Source organism: Oncorhynchus kisutch, linkage group LG14 (genome assembly GCF_002021735.2).
Source record: "Oncorhynchus kisutch isolate 150728-3 linkage group LG14, Okis_V2, whole genome shotgun sequence".
NCBI classification, from domain to species: domain Eukaryota; kingdom Metazoa; phylum Chordata; class Actinopteri; order Salmoniformes; family Salmonidae; genus Oncorhynchus; species Oncorhynchus kisutch.
This window is the reverse complement of record NC_034187.2, coordinates 2162671-2180333: the sequence shown is the minus strand read 5'-3', so window position 1 is coordinate 2180333 and position 17663 is coordinate 2162671. Positions and strand designations below refer to the sequence as shown.

Below are 17663 nucleotides of genomic sequence, written 5' to 3'. Positions count from 1 at the left end.
TGTACTATAGAGACGTCAGTCAGACAACAACCCCCCTGCTGTACTGTTCTATAGAGACGTCAGTCAGACAACAACCCCCCTGCTGTTCTATAGAGACATCAGTCAGACAACAACCCCCCTGCTGTTCTATAGAGACGTCAGTCAGACAACAACCCCCCTGCTCTACTGTTCTATAGAGACGTCAGTCAGACAACAACCCCCCTGCTGTACTGTTCTATAGAGACGTCAGTCAGACAACAACCCCCCTGCTGTTCTATAGAGACGTCAGTCAGACAACAACCCCCCTGCTGTTCTATAGAGACGTCAGTCAGACAACAACCCCCTGCTGTACTGTTCTATAGAGACGTCAGTCAGACAACAACCCCCCTGCTGTACTGTTCTATAGAGACGTCAGTCAGACAACAACCCCCCTGCTGTACTGTTCTATAGAGACGTCAGTCAGACAACAACCCCCCTGCTGTACTGTTCTATAGAGACGTCAGTCAGACAACAACCCCCCTGCTGTACTGTACTATAGAGACGTCAGTCAGACAACAACCCCCCTGCTGTTCTATAGAGACGTCAGTCAGACAACAACCCCCCTGCTGTTCTATAGAGACGTCAGTCAGACAACAACCCCCCTGCTGTACTATAGAGACGTCAGTCAGACAACAACCCCCCTGCTGTTCTATAGAGACGTCAGTCAGACAACAACCCCCCTGCTGTACTGTTCTATAGAGACATCAGTCAGACAACAACCCCCCTGCTGTTATATTGAGACTTCAGTCAGACAACAACCCCCCTGCCGTTCTATAGAGACGTCAGTCAGACAACAACCCCCCTGCTGTTCTATAGAGACGTCAGTCAGACAACAACCCCCCTGCTGTTCTATAGAGACGTCAGTCAGACAACAACCCCCCTGCTGTACTGTACTATAGAGACGTCAGTCAGACAACAACCCCCCTGCTGTACTGTTCTATAGAGACATCAGTCAGACAACAACCCCCCTGCTGTTATATTGAGACTTCAGTCAGACAACAACCCCCCTGCCGTTCTATAGAGACGTCAGTCAGACAACAACCCCCCTGCTGTTCTATAGAGACGTCAGTCAGACAACAACCCCCCTGCTGTTCTATAGAGACGTCAGTCAGACAACAACCCCCCTGCTGTACTGTTCTATAGAGACGTCAGTCAGATAACAACCCCCCTGCTGTACTGTACTATAGAGACGTCAGTCAGACAACAACCCCCCTGCTGTTCTATAGAGACGTCAGTCAGACAACAACCCCCCTGCTGTTCTATAGAGACGTCAGTCAGACAACAACCCCCCTGCTGTACTATAGAGACGTCAGTCAGACAACAACCCCCCTGCTGTTCTATAGAGACGTCAGTCAGACAACAACCCCCCTGCTGTACTGTTCTATAGAGACATCAGTCAGACAACAACCCCCCTGCTGTTATATTGAGACTTCAGTCAGACAACAACCCCCCTGCCGTTCTATAGAGACGTCAGTCAGACAACAACCCCCCTGCTGTTCTATAGAGACGTCAGTCAGACAACAACCCCCCTGCTGTTCTATAGAGACGTCAGTCAGACAACAACCCCCCTGCTGTACTGTTCTATAGAGACGTCAGTCAGACAACAACCCCCCTGCTGTACTGTTCTATAGAGACGTCAGTCAGACAACAACCCCCCTGCTGTACTGTTCTATAGAGACGTCAGTCAGACAACAACCCCCCTGCTGTACTGTACTATAGAGACGTCAGTCAGACAACAACCCCCCTGCTGTTCTATAGAGACGTCAGTCAGACAACAACCCCCCTGCTGTTCTATAGAGACGTCAGTCAGACAACAACCCCCCTGCTGTACTATAGAGACGTCAGTCAGACAACAACCCCCCTGCTGTTCTATAGAGACGTCAGTCAGACAACAACCCCCCTGCTGTACTGTTCTATAGAGACATCAGTCAGACAACAACCCCCCTGCTGTTATATTGAGACTTCAGTCAGACAACAACCCCCCTGCCGTTCTATAGAGACGTCAGTCAGACAACAACCCCCCTGCTGTTCTATAGAGACGTCAGTCAGACAACAACCCCCCTGCTGTTCTATAGAGACGTCAGTCAGACAACAACCCCCCTGCTGTACTGTACTATAGAGACGTCAGTCAGACAACAACCCCCCTGCTGTACTGTTCTATAGAGACGTCAGTCAGATAACAACCCCCCTGCTGTTCTATAGAGACGTCAGTCAGACAACAACCCCCCTGCTGTACTGTTCTATAGAGACGTCAGTCAGACAACAACCCCCCTGCTGTACTGTTCAATAGAGACATCAGCCAGACAACAACCCCCCTGCCGTTCTATAGAGACGTCAGTCAGACAACTACCCCCCTGCCGTTCTATAGAGACGTCAGTCAGACAACAACCCCCCTGCTGTTCTATAGAGACGTCAGTCAGACAACAACCCCCCTGCTGTACTGTACTATAGAGACGTCAGTCAGACAACAACCCCCCTGCTGTTCTATAGAGACGTCAGTCAGACAACAACTCCCCTGCTGTTCTATAGAGACGTCAGTCCGACAACAACCCCCCTGCTGTTCTATAGAGACGTCAGTCCGACAACAACCCCCCTGCTGTTCTATAGAGACATCAGTCAGACAACAACCCCCCTGCTGTACTGTACTATAGAGACGTCAGTCAGACAACAACCCCCCTGCCGTTCTATAGAGACGTCAGTCAGACAACAACCCCCCCCTGCTGTACTGTACTATAGAGACGTCAGTCAGACAACAACCCCCCTGCTGTACTGTTCTATAGAGACGTCAGACAACAACCCCCCTGCTGTTCTATAGAGACGTCAGTCAGACAACAACCCCCCTGCTGTACTGTTCTATAGAGACGTCAGTCAGACAACAACCCCCCTGCTGTTCTATAGTGACGTCAGTCAAACAACAACCCCCCTGCTGTTCTATAGTGACGTCAGTCAGACAACAACCCCCCTGCTGTACTGTACTATAGAGACGTCAGCCAAACAACAACCCCCCTGCTGTACTGTTCTATAGAGACACCAATCTCAATGAACATTCGCAAATCAACTTCATTGGAGGTATACAACACACAGGGTTACGGTTATACAGTAAGGGTTGGACAGTAAGGGTTGGACAGTAAGGGTTGGACAGTTATACAGTAAGGGGTTGGACAGTAAGGGTTATACATTAAGGGTTGGACGGTAAGGGTTAGGGTTGGACAGTAAGTGTTACAGTTATACAGTAAGGGTTTGACAGTAAGGGTTACAGTTATACAGTAAAGGTTGGACATTAAGGGTTGGACAGTAAGGGTTGGGCAGGAAGGGTTGGACAGTAAGGGTTACAGTTATACAGTAAAGGTTGGACATTAAGGGTTAGGGTTGGACAGTAAGGGTTGGACAGTAAGGGTTGGACAGTAAGGGTTGCAGTTATACAGTAAGGGTTGGACATTAAGGGTTAGGGTTGGACAGTAAGGGTTGGACAGTAAGGGTTAGACAGTAAGGGTTACGGTTATACAGTAAGGGTTGGACAGTAAGGGTTGGACAGTAAGGGTTGGACAGTAAGGGTTGGACAGTAAGGGTTATACAGTAAGGGTTATACAGTAAGGGTTGGACGGTAAGGGTTAGGGTTGGACAGTAAGGGTTGGACAGTAAGGGTTGGACAGTAAGGGTTGGACAGTAAGGGTTACGGTTAGACAGTAAGGGTTACGGTTAGACAGTAAGGGTTACGGTTAGACAGTAAGGGTTATACAGTAAGGGTTAGACAGTAAGGGTTACGGTTATACAGTTAGGGTTGGACAGTAAGGATTGGACAGTAAGGGTTGGACAGTAAGGGTTTTGGTTATACAGTAAGGGTTATACAGTAAGGGTTGGACGTTAAGGGTTAGAGTTGGACAGTAAGGGTTGGACAGTAAGGGTTACGGTTAGACAGTAAGGGTTACGGTTAGACAGTAAGGGTTACGGTTATACAGTAAGGGTTAGACAGTTAGGGTTAGACAGTAAGGGTTACGGTTATACAGTTAGGGTTGGACAGTAAGGGTTGGACAGTAAGGGTTTTGGTTATACAGTAAGGGTTATACAGTAAGGGTTGGACATTAAGGGTTAGGGTTGGACAGGAAGGGTTGGACAGTAAGGGTTGGACAGTAAAGGTTGGCCAGTTAGGCTTATACAGTAAGGGTTGGACAGTAAGGGTTACGTTTATACAGTAAGAGTTGGACAGTAAGGGTTAGGGTTATACAGTAAGGGTTATACAGTAAGGGGTTGGACAGTAAGGGTTAGGGTTATGAAATTGCTCTGCATTTCAAAGGTTTACGTTGTCTAGAGACAGTGTTTCCTAAAAAAGTAAAGACACTGATTTTATTTTATGAATGTCTCTGAAATTCCACCAAACCAAAAAAATAGAAGTTTTTTAATTATTCTGCCAACTCAATTTTCCACATGCATCGGTATATTCCGATATGATTCAAGATCAATTAATTAGACTCAGTTAGATTTCTCTTTAACTTTTCTTCAATTCGTTTTTTTAGTGCTATCATTATTTAAGAACTACTGATAAAGAAATGGACACACACGTGGATATAGATTTAGAAAATATATTTCTTGTGTCAATCAGAATATACAAACATTGATTTCATAAAAAGAGACTGAAAGTCTTAAAAGCAATAAACATGTTTAAATAGAGCCTCATATCTATTCATTAAATATTTATACAGTAATGGGTAGTGATGCCCTCCTCCCCCAGTGGCATATAGGACTGTCTGGTTTAGTTCATGTTCTGTGGTCCAAGACGGGTCAGCAGTGGTCAGGGAGCCCATCTATATCCACATCTGATCCTGTGTCTGAGGACTCGATCTCCTCCTCCTCGTCTCCCTCCTCCAGACCCTGAGAACCAGGACTCTTCACTGGGATTATGACCAGGCCCAGTTTAACCAGCTTGGCCTGCTGCTGCTCCAGACTCTGCTTGCGCCATTTGATGCGTCGATTCTGGAACCACACCTTGACCTGAGAACAAAATATATTTCGTTAAATTCTATTTTTTGTTGTTCATTTAAAAAATAAAAATAACAATTCAATTTGAACTTTGCTTTGGTTCAAAGAAAGTTGGATTTGGAATCTGATTTGTACCTGAGCTTCTGTGAGCTGCAGACCCGAAGCCAGTAGGAACCTCTCCGAGCCGACCATGTACTGCTGCCGGGCGAACTCCTTCTCCAGCCGATCCAACTGCTCGTTGGTGAAGCTGGTGCGTATCCGCTTGGATTTCCCTCCCTTGTGTTTGAATGAGTGGGTCTTTGACAGACCTCTTTCTGTGAAAGGAGACAGACGGACAACACTTTAAAACCGTATCGTGTTTTTCTTTTAGGTGATTGTGTTTAGTTGGCGTCATGGAATAGGCTAGAATGGAACGTTGGATTAACGCTTACCTTGTATACGAAAGGCCCCACGGCATGACGCGTGGTAAGAGAACGGCAGGCAACAATAGATAGAGTATCCGGGTTGTGTGTGACTGTGTACCGGCGTGTGCTGCATGTTGGGTGAGTAGAGGTACTGTGACAGCGCAGAGCTCATCTGGGTCTGGAAGGGAAGTAGTGGCGGTGCGGTTTGGTTTTTGGGACTCGTCCAGTCTCTGTGCGTCTCCACCGGCTTGGCGAGCAGAGCATCGATGGTGAAGGACTTCCCGCTGGCAGGCTTGGTCGCCACTGCGCACTGGCTGCCGGTGGGCTGTGCATAGAGCGATGCGTAATGGCGCATTGCGGAGTACCCGTACGCGTCCACTCTTGTTGGTCTGTTTGGTACTTGCATGATGTCAGTCTCGATGTTTAAGGAAAAAGCGCGGAAAATAAAATGATCTTAGGTCCAAGGTAGGTTGTGTCTCCTGGTGCAGCGAGGATAGGAGTACTGCTCCCCACTGAAACACGTCCCTTTTATCCACTCCCCGGACCTTGAGGTGTCAACAGCCCCCCAGCGGGCCTTTGTCTTTCTAAGTAGTCAGATGAGAGGAAGGAGCATCCCGACAACCTATCCAATTCGTTGATGGATGGTACAAATACCCTAATAGAACAAGACTGTTGAGGCAGAAGCAGTTTGGGGGTGGGTGGGGGATCGCAAAGGGTTTAGTGGGATACAAATTCTTTGCGTGGATCTGAACCCCGAATGTAATTACAGCGGAGAAGCCTTTGATGTCCCTTTTAAATCAAAGCTCGCCGACAGCAGAACAAATAGCTTCACCATTGGACTGGGACTTAAACAAGGAGTAACATTAAACTCACATTGTAGACAAGTCTACTGCTCAGTTAGATGCACAGCTAACAATGTCAGGAGTCTCAGAACTTAATTCAGGGATTCGTTTTGATTGAAGAAAATTGAATTTTCCCTAAGAGTCTTGAGAAAATTATCCGTTTTATTTTGTAGGTGCGTTATATAGGTGTGTGATTCAAACGACCACGCGTCTTCAGGCTTGTATATGCATTCTACTGAATAAAATAAAAGCCTACTAAAATAAAGAATGATGTATTTTTTACATTTGTATTAATAGCCATTTTCTGTATGAAACTAAGTGTTGGCTATCTAAGTAAACAAACTATTCACTCTTCCTCCTGAAACTCGTTATAATTATATGACGATAGGTCGTTGTCCAAAGTGTGTGTTTTTACACTTGTAGTGTCACCCGAAATGGAATAACGAGTAGGGCAATCGGACGAGGCGTCAGATTCAGCAGGTCGGGTGCGCAGAAAGAGAGCCGCTAATGGTTGACTAGCTGCTACGTCACCTATCCCAGTCAACGCATTAATCCACACCTTGATCTCTTCATTACAACACAGAGAGCTGGTGACAGAGAGGCTTCTCTGGGCTGTGCATCAAACAGTTTAACTTGTATACTCTCGTCATTAATTAATGACTTCTTTTATTGCACGTTTTGAAATCTATTGTAGTGATGAAAGAGTGCATTATATTCTACAACCGTTAAATGAGATATTTGGGCATTGGGTTGACATGAAATCTTCATAAAGAGAGCAGCTTGCCAAGTATTGTTTTTTTTCATGCGTCAGTTGAAAAGCATCGCGGCTTCTTCAAAGTAAGTGATTTGCTTTCTTACACTACTTTAAGACAAAGCCTCCTCTTTCAATCTGCGATTATGACCAGCTCTGCAAACTCTACCAGCTAATTTCCCTCATTTGGAAGAACCGGGGAGTTTTAACGCAAGCTTGAATTGTTTGAACACATTTGAACAGTGAAAAGAATCGTCAGTCAATTTGACTTCAGAGCCGTTGAATGTATTCTCTGTAGCTGACACTGTGATGCCTAATGAACAAGGCAAACAGAGGGTTTCTCGACTCGGCCTGAACAATGATAAAAGTCTTCTGATGCATCGCCGGCCAGACCACACACCCCAGCCGCTCGTGTTTGCTGTCAGTGTGTTTCACAACTGGAGAAACGAGGACGATGATGTTACTTGAGCCATCCATAGTGCTGCCCAGCCCATCCCCTCCCCCTAGTATAGCCCGGAACATCTGGGTCACTGTTTACTTAACCTTCACGGACCTGAGAAGGTAGCATGAACTCATCACACAGGCTTTTAAAAAAAACAAATCACAATGATCTCAATGTTAGAATTGATCTGACACTCCAGTCAACTGATGTCCAGTCAACTGATGGACTACTAGACTCACTGCAGTGGGGTGTCTGGGGACAGTGATGATAACAGTTTGGGATTATGGTCACATGAGGAAAATCATCTCACTGATCCCTTAGGTTATGATTCCTATATGCTGCCAACAGAGAGAGGATGGAAGTGGTGGGCAAAGTCAAGAGCAACCCTCTCCTCTTCTTGTGTATTGGAGCCAGACAGGGAACACACTCTGGCCCATTGTCCAATAGGCCTCTTTTTATAAGGGGGGTGGGGGGTCCACTGACCAGCCCAGCCTGTCAATCAAAGACCTGAAAGACACCGCCCCCCCAGGCCAGCCCAACACACTCTCTTCACTGACCCAGAGACGCACAGTTTGAATTAACTCAAAACATTAGCCTTCTGACACCATCTCTACTTCAAACTAGTCTCCCTAGGCCGACGGGTCCCTCCCACATGAACAATGCTCCAGCATAGGTCTGGGATTTCAAAACGACCTCAAACCAAAAGTAATTTCAACAATGAGTTAGCTAACGTCAGCCTGAACTCCTCTTAACATTTTACATACAATGAAATATGTTGCAATAATTTGATGAGTACTAATGGCTGTTATGTTCCCTATAGCCACGCCCTGAACCACTCCCTTAGCCTTGTGGTTAAGAGTGTTGGGCTAGTAACGGAAAGGGCGCTTGTTTGAATCCCCAAGATGGCATGGTGGAAGTTAATCCCCAATGACTTCCTGGGTGCCGATGACGTGGATTAAAGCAGGGTTGGGTTCAATGTGGAGACACTATTTATAGACACTATATTTATATACACTATATTTATATACACTATATTTATATACACTATATTTATATACATTATATTTATATACATTATATTTATATACACTATATTTATATACACTATATTTATATACACTATATTTATATACACTATATTTATATACACTATATTTATATACACTATATTTATACATTATATTTATATACATTATATTTATATACACTATATTTATATACACTATATTTATATACACTATATTTATATACACTATATTTATATACACTATATTTATATACATTATATTTATATACATTATATTTATATACACTATATTTATATACACTATATTTATATACACTATATTTATATACACTATATTTATATACACTATATTTTACAAGGACTATATTTACACTGACAACATTTTAAATATACTATATTTGACATGGACTATATATTTTTGTACCTTTTAACTAGGCAAGTCAGTTAAGAAAAAAATATTACTTTCAATGACGGTCTAGGAACACTGGAACAGTGGGTTAACTGGTCTAGGAACAGTGGGTTAACTGGTCTAGGAACAGTGGAACAGTGGGTTAACTGGTCTAGGAACAGTGGAACAGTGGGTTAACTGGTCTAGGAACAGTGGAACAGTGGGTTGACTGGTCTAGGAACAGTGGAACAGTGGGTTAAACTGGTCTAGGAACAGTGGAACAGTGGGTTAACTGGTCTAGGAACAGTGGAACAGTGGGTTAACTGGTCTAGGAACAGTGAACAGTGGGTTAACTGGTCTAGGAACAGTGGGTTAACTGGTCTAGGAACAGTGGAACAGTGGGTTAACTGGTCTAGGAACAGTGGGTTAACTGGTCTAGGAACAGTGGAACAGTGGGTTAACTGGTCTAGGAACAGTGGGTTAACTGGTCTAGGAACAGTGGAACAGTGGGTTAAACTGGTCTAGGAACAGTGGGTTAACTGGTCTAGGAACAGTGGAACAGTGGGTTAACTGGTCTAGGAACAGTGGGTTAACTGGTCTAGGAACAGTGGGTTAACTGGTCTAGGAACAGTGGGTTAACTGGTCTAGGAACAGTGGGTTAACTGGTCTAGGAACAGTGGGGTTAACTGGTCTAGGAACAGTGGTTAACTGGTCTAGGAACAGTGGGAAACAGTGGGTTAACTGGTCTATGAAACAGTGGAACAGTGGGTTAACTGGTCTAGGACAGTGGAACAGTGGGTTAACTGGTCTAGGAGGAACAGTGGGTTAACTGTCTAGGAAACAGTGGGTTAACTGGTCTAGGAACAGTGGGTTAACTGGTCTAGGAACAGTGGGTTAACTGGTCTAGGAAACAGTGGGTTAACTGGTCTAGGAACAGTGGGTTAACTGGTCTAGGAACAGTGGGTTAACTGGTCTAGGAACAGTGGGTGACTGGTCTAGGAACCAGTGGAACAGTGGGTTAACTGGTCTAGGAACAGTGGAACAGTGGGTTAACTGGTCTAGGAAACAGTGGAACAGTGGGTTAACTGGTCTAGGAACAGTGGTTAACTGGTCTAGGAACAGTGGGAACAGTGGGTTAACTGGTCTAGGAACAGTGGGTTAACTGGTCTAGGAACAGTGGAACAGTGGGTTAACTGGTCTAGGAACAGTGGTTTAACTGGTCTAGGAACAGTGGAACAGTGGGTTAACTGGTCTAGGAACAGTGGGTTAACTGGTCTAGGAACAGTGGGTTAACTGGTCTAGGAACAGTGGGTTAACTGGTCTAGGAACAGTGGGTTAACTGGTCTAGGAACAGTGGGTTAACTGGTCTAGGAACAGTGGGAAACAGCTGGGTTAACTGGTCTAGGAACAGTGGGTAACTGGTCTAGGAACAGTGGGTTAACCTGGTCTAGGAACAGTGGGTTAACTGGTCTAGGAACAGTGAACAGGGTTAACTTGGTCTAGGACAGTGGAACAGTGGGTTAACTGGTCTAGGAACAGTGGAACAGTGGGTTAACTGGTCTAGGAACAGTGGGTTTAAACTGGTCTAGGAACAGGTGGGTTAACTGGTCTAGGAACAGTGGGTTAACTGGTCTAGGAACAGTGGGTTAACTGGTCTAGGAACATTGGGTGTAACTGGTCTAGGAACACGTGGGTTAACTGGTCTAGGAACAGTGGGTTAACTGGTCTAGGAACAGTGGGTTAACTGGTCTAGGAAACAGTGGGTTAACTGGTCTAGGAACAGTGGTTAACTGGTCTAGAACAGTGGGTTATACTGGTCTAGGAACAGTGGGTTAACTGGTCTAGGAACAGTGGGTTGACTGGTCTAGGAACAGTGGAACAGTGGGTTAACTGGTCTAGGAACAGTGGAACAGTGGGTTAACTGGTCTAGGAACAGTGGAACAGTGGGTTAACTGGTCTAGGAACAGTGGGTTAACTGGTCTAGGAACAGTGGAACAGTGGGTTACTGGTCTAGGAACAGTGGGTTAACTGGTCTAGGAACAGTGGGAACAGTGGGTTAACTGGTCTAGGAACAGTGGGTTAACTGGTCTAGGAACAGTGGAACAGTGGGTTAACTGGTCTAGGAACAGTGGGTTAACTGTCTAGGAACAGTGGAACAGTGGGTTAACTGGTCTAGGAACAGTGGGTTAACTGGTCTAGGAACAGTGGGTGGGTTAACTGGTCTAGGAACAGTGGGTTACTGGTCCAGGACAGTGGAACAGTGGTTAACTGGCTAGGAAGTGGACAGTGGGTTACTGCGTCTAGAATCAGTGGAAGCAGTGGGTTAACTGGTACTACGGAACAGTGGGAACTGTCTACGGAACAGGGGTTAACTGGTCTAGGAACAGTGGGTTAACTGGTCTAGGAACAGTGGGTTAACTGTCTAGGAACAGTGGGTTAACTGGTCTAGACCAGTGGGTTAACTGCCTAGGAACAGTGGTTAACTGGTCTAGGACAGTGGTTAACTGGTCTAGGAACAGTGGGTTGACTGTCCTAGGAACAGTGAACTAGTGGGTTAACTGGTTCTAGGAACAGTGGAACAGTGGGTTAAACTTGGTCTAGGAACAGTGGACAGTGGTTAACTGGCTAGGAACTGTGGGTTAACTGGTCTTAGGAACAGTGGGTTAACTGGTCTAGGAACAGTGGGTTAACTGGTCAGGAAGCAGTGGGTAACTGGTCTAAGGGAACAGTGGGTTCACTGGTCTAGGAACAGTGGTTTTAACTTGGTCTAGGAAACAGTGGGTTAACTGGTCTAGGAACATGGGTTAAACTGCGTCTAGGAACAGTGGGTTAACTGGTCCTAGGAACCGGAACAGTGGGTGAACTGGTCTAGGAACAGTGGATACAGTGGGTTAACTGGTCTAGGAACAGTGGGTTGACAGTGCTAGGTAACTGGTAGGAACAGTGGGTTAACGTTGGTCTAGGGAACAGTGGGTTAACATGCGTCTAGGAACGGTGTGGTTTAACTGGTCTAGGAACAGTGGGGTTAACTGGTCTAGGAAACAGTGGGTTAACTGGTCTAGGAACAGTGGGTTAACGGTCTAGGAACAGTGGGGTTAACTGGTCTAGGAACCAGTGGGTTAACTGGTCTAGGAACAGTGGAGTTGACCTGGGTCTAGGAACAGGAAGTGGGTTAACTTGGTCTAGGAACCAGTGGGGTTAACTGGTCTAGGAACAGTGGGTTAACTGGTCTAGGAACAGTGGGTTAACTGGTCTAGGAACAGTGGGTTAACTGGTCTAGGAACAGTGGGTTAACTGGTCTAGGAACAGTGGGTTAACTGGTCTAGGAACAGTGGGGTTAACTGGTCTAGGAACAGTGGGGTTAACTGGTCCTAGGAACAGTGGGTAACTGGTCTAGGAACAGTGGGGTTAAACTGGTCTAGGAACAGTGGGTTAACTGGTCTAGAACAGTGGGTTAACTGGTCTAGGAACAGTGGGTTGACTGGTCCTAGGAACAGTGGGTTGACTGGTCTAGGAACAGTGGGTTGACTGGTCTAGGAACAGTGGGTTGACTGGTCTAGGGAACAGTGGGTTGACTGCGTCTAGGAACAGTGGGGTTGACTGGTCTAGGAACATGGGTTGACTGGTCTAGGAACAGTGGGTTGACTTGGTCTAGGAACAGTGGGGTTGACTGGTCTACAGGAAACAGTGGGTTGACTGGTCTAGGAACAGTGGGTTAACTGGTCTAGGAACAGTGGGTTACTGGTCTAGGAACAGTGGGTGTTAACTGGTCTAGGAACAGTGGTTAACAGTGGTTACTGGTCTAGGAACAGTGGGTTAACTGGTCTAGGAACGTGGGTTAACTGGTCTAGGAACAGTGGGTTAACTGGTCTAGGAACAGTGGGTTAACTGGTCTAGGAACAGTGGGTTAACTGGTCTAGGAACAGTGGGTTGACTGGTCTAGGAACAGTGGGTTGACTGGTCTAGGAACAGTGGGTTGACTGGTCTAGGAACAGTGGGTTGACTGGTCTAGGAACAGTGGGTTAACTGGTCTAGGAACAGTGGAACAGTGGGTTAACTGGTCTAGGAACAGTGGAACAGTGGGTTAACTGGTCTAGGAACAGTGGAACAGTGGGTTAACTGGTCTAGGAACAGTGGGTTAACTGGTCTAGGAACAGTGGTTAACTGGTCTAGGAACAGTGGGTTACATGGTCTAGGAACAGTGGGTTAACTGGTCTAGGAAAGTGGGTTAACTGGTCTAGGAACAGTGGGTTAACTGGTCTAGGAACAGGTGGGTTGACTGGTCTAGGAACAGTGGAACAGTGGGTTAACTGGTCTAGGAACAGTGGAACAGTGGGTTAACTGGTCTAGGAACAGTGGAACAGTGGGTTAACTGGTCTAGGAACAGTGGGTTAACTGGTCTAGGAACAGTGGAACAGTGGGTTAACTGGTCTAGGAACAGTGGGTTAACTGGTCTAGGAACAGTGGAACAGTGGTTAACTGGTCTAGGAACAGTGGGTTAACTGGTCTAGGAACAGTGGAACAGTGGGGTTAACTGGTCTAGGAACAGTGGGTTAACTGGTCTAGGAACAGTGGAACAGTGGGTTAACTGGTCTAGGAACAGTGGGTTAACTGGTCTAGGAACAGTGGGTAACTGGTCTAGAACAGTGGGTTAACTGGTCTAGGAACAGTGAACAGTGGGTTAACTGGTCTAGGAACAGTGGAACAGTGGGTTAACTGGTCTAGGAACAGTGGAACAGTGGGTTAACTGGTCTAGGAACAGTGGGTTAACTGGTCTAGGAACAGTGGGTTAACTGGTCTAGGAACAGTGGGTTAACTGGTCTAGGAACAGTGGGTTACCTAGGAACAGTGGTAACTGGTCTAAGGAACAGTGGGTTAACTGGTCTAGGAACAGTGGGTTAACTGGTCTAGGAAAGTGGGTTAACCTGGTCTAAGGAACAGTGGGGTTAACTGGGTCTAGGAACAGTGGTTGACTGGTCTAGGAACAGTGGAACAGTGGGTTAACTGGTCTAGGAACGTGGGAACAGTGGGTTACTGGTCTAGGAACAGTGGGTTAACTGGTCTCGGGACAGTGGGTTAAACTGGTCTAGGAACAGTGGGTTAACTGGTCTAGGAACAGTGGTTAACTGGTCTAGGAACAGTGGGTTAACTGGTCTAGGAACAGTGGTTAACTGGTCTAAGGAACAGTGGGTTAACTGGTCTAGGAACAGTGGGTTAACTGGTCTAGGAACAGTGGGTTAACTGGTCTAGGAACAGTGGGTTAACTGGTCTAGGAACAGTGGGTTAACTGGTCTAGGAACAGTGGGTTAACTGGTCTAGGAACAGTGGGTTAACTGGTCTAGGAACAGTGGGTTAACTGGTCTAGGAACAGTGGGTTAACTGGTCTAGGAACAGTGGGTTAACTGGTCTAGGAACAGTGGGTTAACTGGTCTAGGAACAGTGGGTTAACTGGTCTAGGAACAGTGGGTTAACTGGTCTAGGAACAGTGGGTTAACTGGTCTAGGAACAGTGGGTTAACTGGTCTAGGAACAGTGGGTTAACTGGTCTAGGAACAGTGGGTTAACTGGTCTAGGAACAGTGGGTTAACTGGTCTAGGAACAGTGGGTTAACTGGTCTAGGAACAGTGGGTTAACTGGTCTAGGAACAGTGGGTTAACTGGTCTAGGACAGTGGTAACTGGTCTAGGAACAGTGGGTTAACTGGTCTAGGAACAGTGGGTTAACTGGTCTAGGAACAGTGGGTTAACTGGTCTAGGACATGGGTTAACTGGTCTAGGAACAGTGGGTTGACTGGTCTAGGAACAGTGGGTTGACTGGTCTAGGAACAGTGGGTTGACTGGTCTAGGAAACAGTGGGTTGACTGGTCTAGGAACAGTGGGTTGACTGGTCTAGGAACAGTGGGTTGACTGGTCTAGGAACAGTGGGTTGACTGGTCTAGGAACAGTGGGTTGACTGGTCTAGGAACAGTGGGTTGACTGGTCTAGGAACAGTGGGTTGACTGGTCTAGGAAACAGTGGGTTGACTGGTCTAGGAACAGTGGGTTGACTGGTCTAGGAACAGTGGGTTGACTGGTCTAGGAACAGTGGGTTAACTGGTCTAGGAACAGTGGATTAACTGGTCTAGGAACAGTGGAACAGTGGGTTAACTGGTCTAGGAACAGTGGGTTAACTGGTCTAGGAACAGTGGAACAGTGGGTTAACTGTCTAGGAACAGTGGGTTAACTGCCTGTTCAGGGGTAGAACTGACATCAGACAGAAACACTACAACTGAAACTGAGTGGTTAGAGTGTAGAGGCGGCAGTAGCCTAGTTGTTAGAGGGTTGATGCAGGTAGCCTAGTGGTTAGAGGGGTGATGCAGGTAGCCTAGTGGTTAGAGGGGTGATGCAGGTAGCCTAGTGGTTAGAGGGGTGATGCAGTAGCCTAGTGGTTAGAGGGTGATGCAGGTAGCCTAGTGGTTAGAGGGTTGATGCAGGTAGCCTAGTGGTAGAGGGGTGATGCAGGTAGCCTAGTGGTTAGAGGGGTGATGCAGGTAGCCTAGTGGTTAGAGGGGTGACGCAGGTAGCCTAGTGGTTAGAGAGGTGATGCAGGTAGCCTAGTGGTTAGAGGGGTGACGCAGGTAGCCTAGTGGTTAGAGGGGTGATGCAGGTAGCCTAGTGGTTAGAGGGGTGACGCAGGTAGCCTAGTGGTTAGAGGGGTGACGCAGGTAGCCTAGTGGTTAGAGGGGTGACGCAGGTAGCCTAGTGGTTAGAGGGGTGATGCAGGTAGCCTAGTGGTTAGAGGGGTGACGCAGGTAGCCTAGTGGTTAGAGGGGTGACGCAGGTAGCCTAGTGGTTAGAGGGTGACGCAGGTAGCCTAGTGGTTAGAGGGGTGACGCAGGTAGCCTAGTGGTTAGAGGGGTGACGCAGGTAGCCTAGTGGTTAGAGGGGTGACGCAGGTAGCCTAGTGGTTAGAGGGGTGACGCAGGTAGCCTAGTGGTTAGAGGGGTGACGCAGGTAGCCTAGTGGTTAGAGGGGTGACGCAGGTAGCCTAGTGGTTAGAGGGGGTGACGCAGGTAGCCTAGTGGTTAGAGGGGTGACGCAGGTAGCCTAGTGGTTAGAGGGGTGACGCAGGTAGCCTAGTGGTTAGAGGGGTGACGCAGGTAGCCTAGTGGTTAGAGGGGTGACGCAGGTAGCCTAGTGGTTAGAGGGGTGACGCAGGTAGCCTAGTGGTTAGAGGGGTGACGCAGGTAGCCTAGTGGTTAGAGGGGTGACGCAGGTAGCCTAGTGGTTAGAGGGGGTGACGCAGGTAGCCTAGTGGTTAGAGGGGTGACGCAGGTAGCCTAGTGGTTAGAGGGGTGACGCAGGTAGCCTAGTGGTTTAGAGGGGTGACGCAGGTAGCCTAGTGGTTAGAGGGGTGACGCAGGTAGCCTAGTGGTTAGAGGGTGACGCAGGTAGCCTAGTGGTTAGAGGGGTGACGCAGGTAGCCTAGTGGTTAGAGGGGTGACGCAGGTAGCCTAGTGGTTAGAGGGGTGACGCAGGTAGCCTAGTGGTTAGAGGGGTGACGCAGGTAGCCTAGTGGTTAGAGTGAATGGGACTCTGTGGTAACCTGTTAGTGAATGGGACTCTGTGGTAACCTGTTAGTGAATGGGACTCGTGGTAACCTGTTTAGTGAATGAGACTCTGTGGTAACCTGTTAGTGAATGAGACTCTGTGGTAACCTGTTAGTGAATGGGACTCTGTGGTAACCTGTTATTGAATTGGGACTCTGTGGTAACCTGTTAGTGAATGAGACTCTGTGGTAACCTGTTAGTGAATGGGACTCTGTGGTAACCTGTAGTGAATGAGACTCTGTGGTAACCTGTTAGTGAATGGGACTCTGTGGTAACCTGTTAGTGAATGGGACTCTGTGGTAACCTGTTAGTGAATGGGACTCTGTGGTAACCTGTTAGTGAATGAGACTCTGTGGTAACCTGTTAGTGAAGACATGCTGTGGTAACCTGTTAGTGAAGACATGCTGTGGTAACCTGTTAGTGAAGACATGCTGTGGTAACCTGTTAGTGAAGACATGCTGTGGTACCTGTTAGTGAAGACATGCTGTGGTAACCTGTTAGTGAAGACATGCTGTGGGTAACCTGTTAGTGAATGGGACTCTGTGGTAACCTGCTAGTGAATGAGACTCTGTGGTAACCTGTTAGTGAAGACATGCTGTGGTAACCTGTTAGTGAAGACATGCTGTGGTAACCTGTTAGTGAATGGGACTCTGTGGTAACCTGTTAGTGAAGACATGCTGTGGTAACCTGCTAGTGAATGAGACTCTGTGGTAACCTGTTAGTGAAGACATGCTGTGGTAACCTGCTAGTGAATGGGACTCTGTGGTAACCTGTTAGTGAAGACATGCTGTGGTAACCTGCTAGTGAATGAGACTCTGTGGTAACCTGTTAGTGAAGACATGCTGTGGTAACCTGTTAGTGAATGGGACTCTGTGGTAACCTGTTAGTGAAGACATGCTGTGGTAACCTGTTAGTGAATGGGACTCTGTGGTAACCTGCTAGTGAATGAGACTCTGTGGTAACCTGTTAGTGAATGGGAACTTCTGTGGTAACCTGTTAGTGAATGAGACTCTGTGGTAACCTGTTAGTGAATGAGACTCTGTGGTAACCTGTTAGTGAAGACATGCTGTGGTAACCTGTTAGTGAAGACATGCTGTGGTAACCTGTTAGTGAAGACATGCTGTGGTAACCTGTTAGTGAATGGGACTCTGTGGTAACCTGCTAGTGAATGAGACTCTGTGGTAACCTGTTAGTGAAGACATGCTGTGGTAACCTGTTAGTGAATGGGA

General features: G+C 47.0%; 1 protein-coding gene across 1 annotated transcript; it reads right to left on the bottom strand.

Annotated features, from left to right (window-relative positions):
* Positions 1–4797: 4797 nt before the first annotated feature.
* Positions 4798–5754, bottom strand: noto (notochord homeobox). The gene is made up of 3 exons (XM_020475670.1): positions 5427–5754; positions 5131–5309; positions 4798–5007 (listed from the first exon to the last, which is right to left on the bottom strand). Exons 1-3 carry the CDS (start codon positions 5752–5754, stop codon positions 4798–4800), a joined length of 717 nt encoding a protein of 238 aa, XP_020331259.1.
* Between the last annotated feature and the right edge of the window lie 11909 nt (positions 5755–17663).

What these genes read in the sequence shown, in the direction of transcription:
- noto (XM_020475670.1), bottom strand. Translation starts at nt 5,754, where the DNA reads ATGCGCCATTACGCATCGCTCTATGCACAGCCCACCGGCAGCCAGTGC. An exon ending in TGGGGCCTTTCGTATACAAG is followed by an intron (nt 5,310 to 5,426) that starts GTAAGCGTTAAT and finishes CTCCTTTCACAG; the next exon opens with AAAGAGGTCTGTCAAAGACC. An exon ending in TGCAGCTCACAGAAGCTCAG is followed by an intron (nt 5,008 to 5,130) that starts GTACAAATCAGA and finishes TTTTGTTCTCAG; the next exon opens with GTCAAGGTGTGGTTCCAGAA.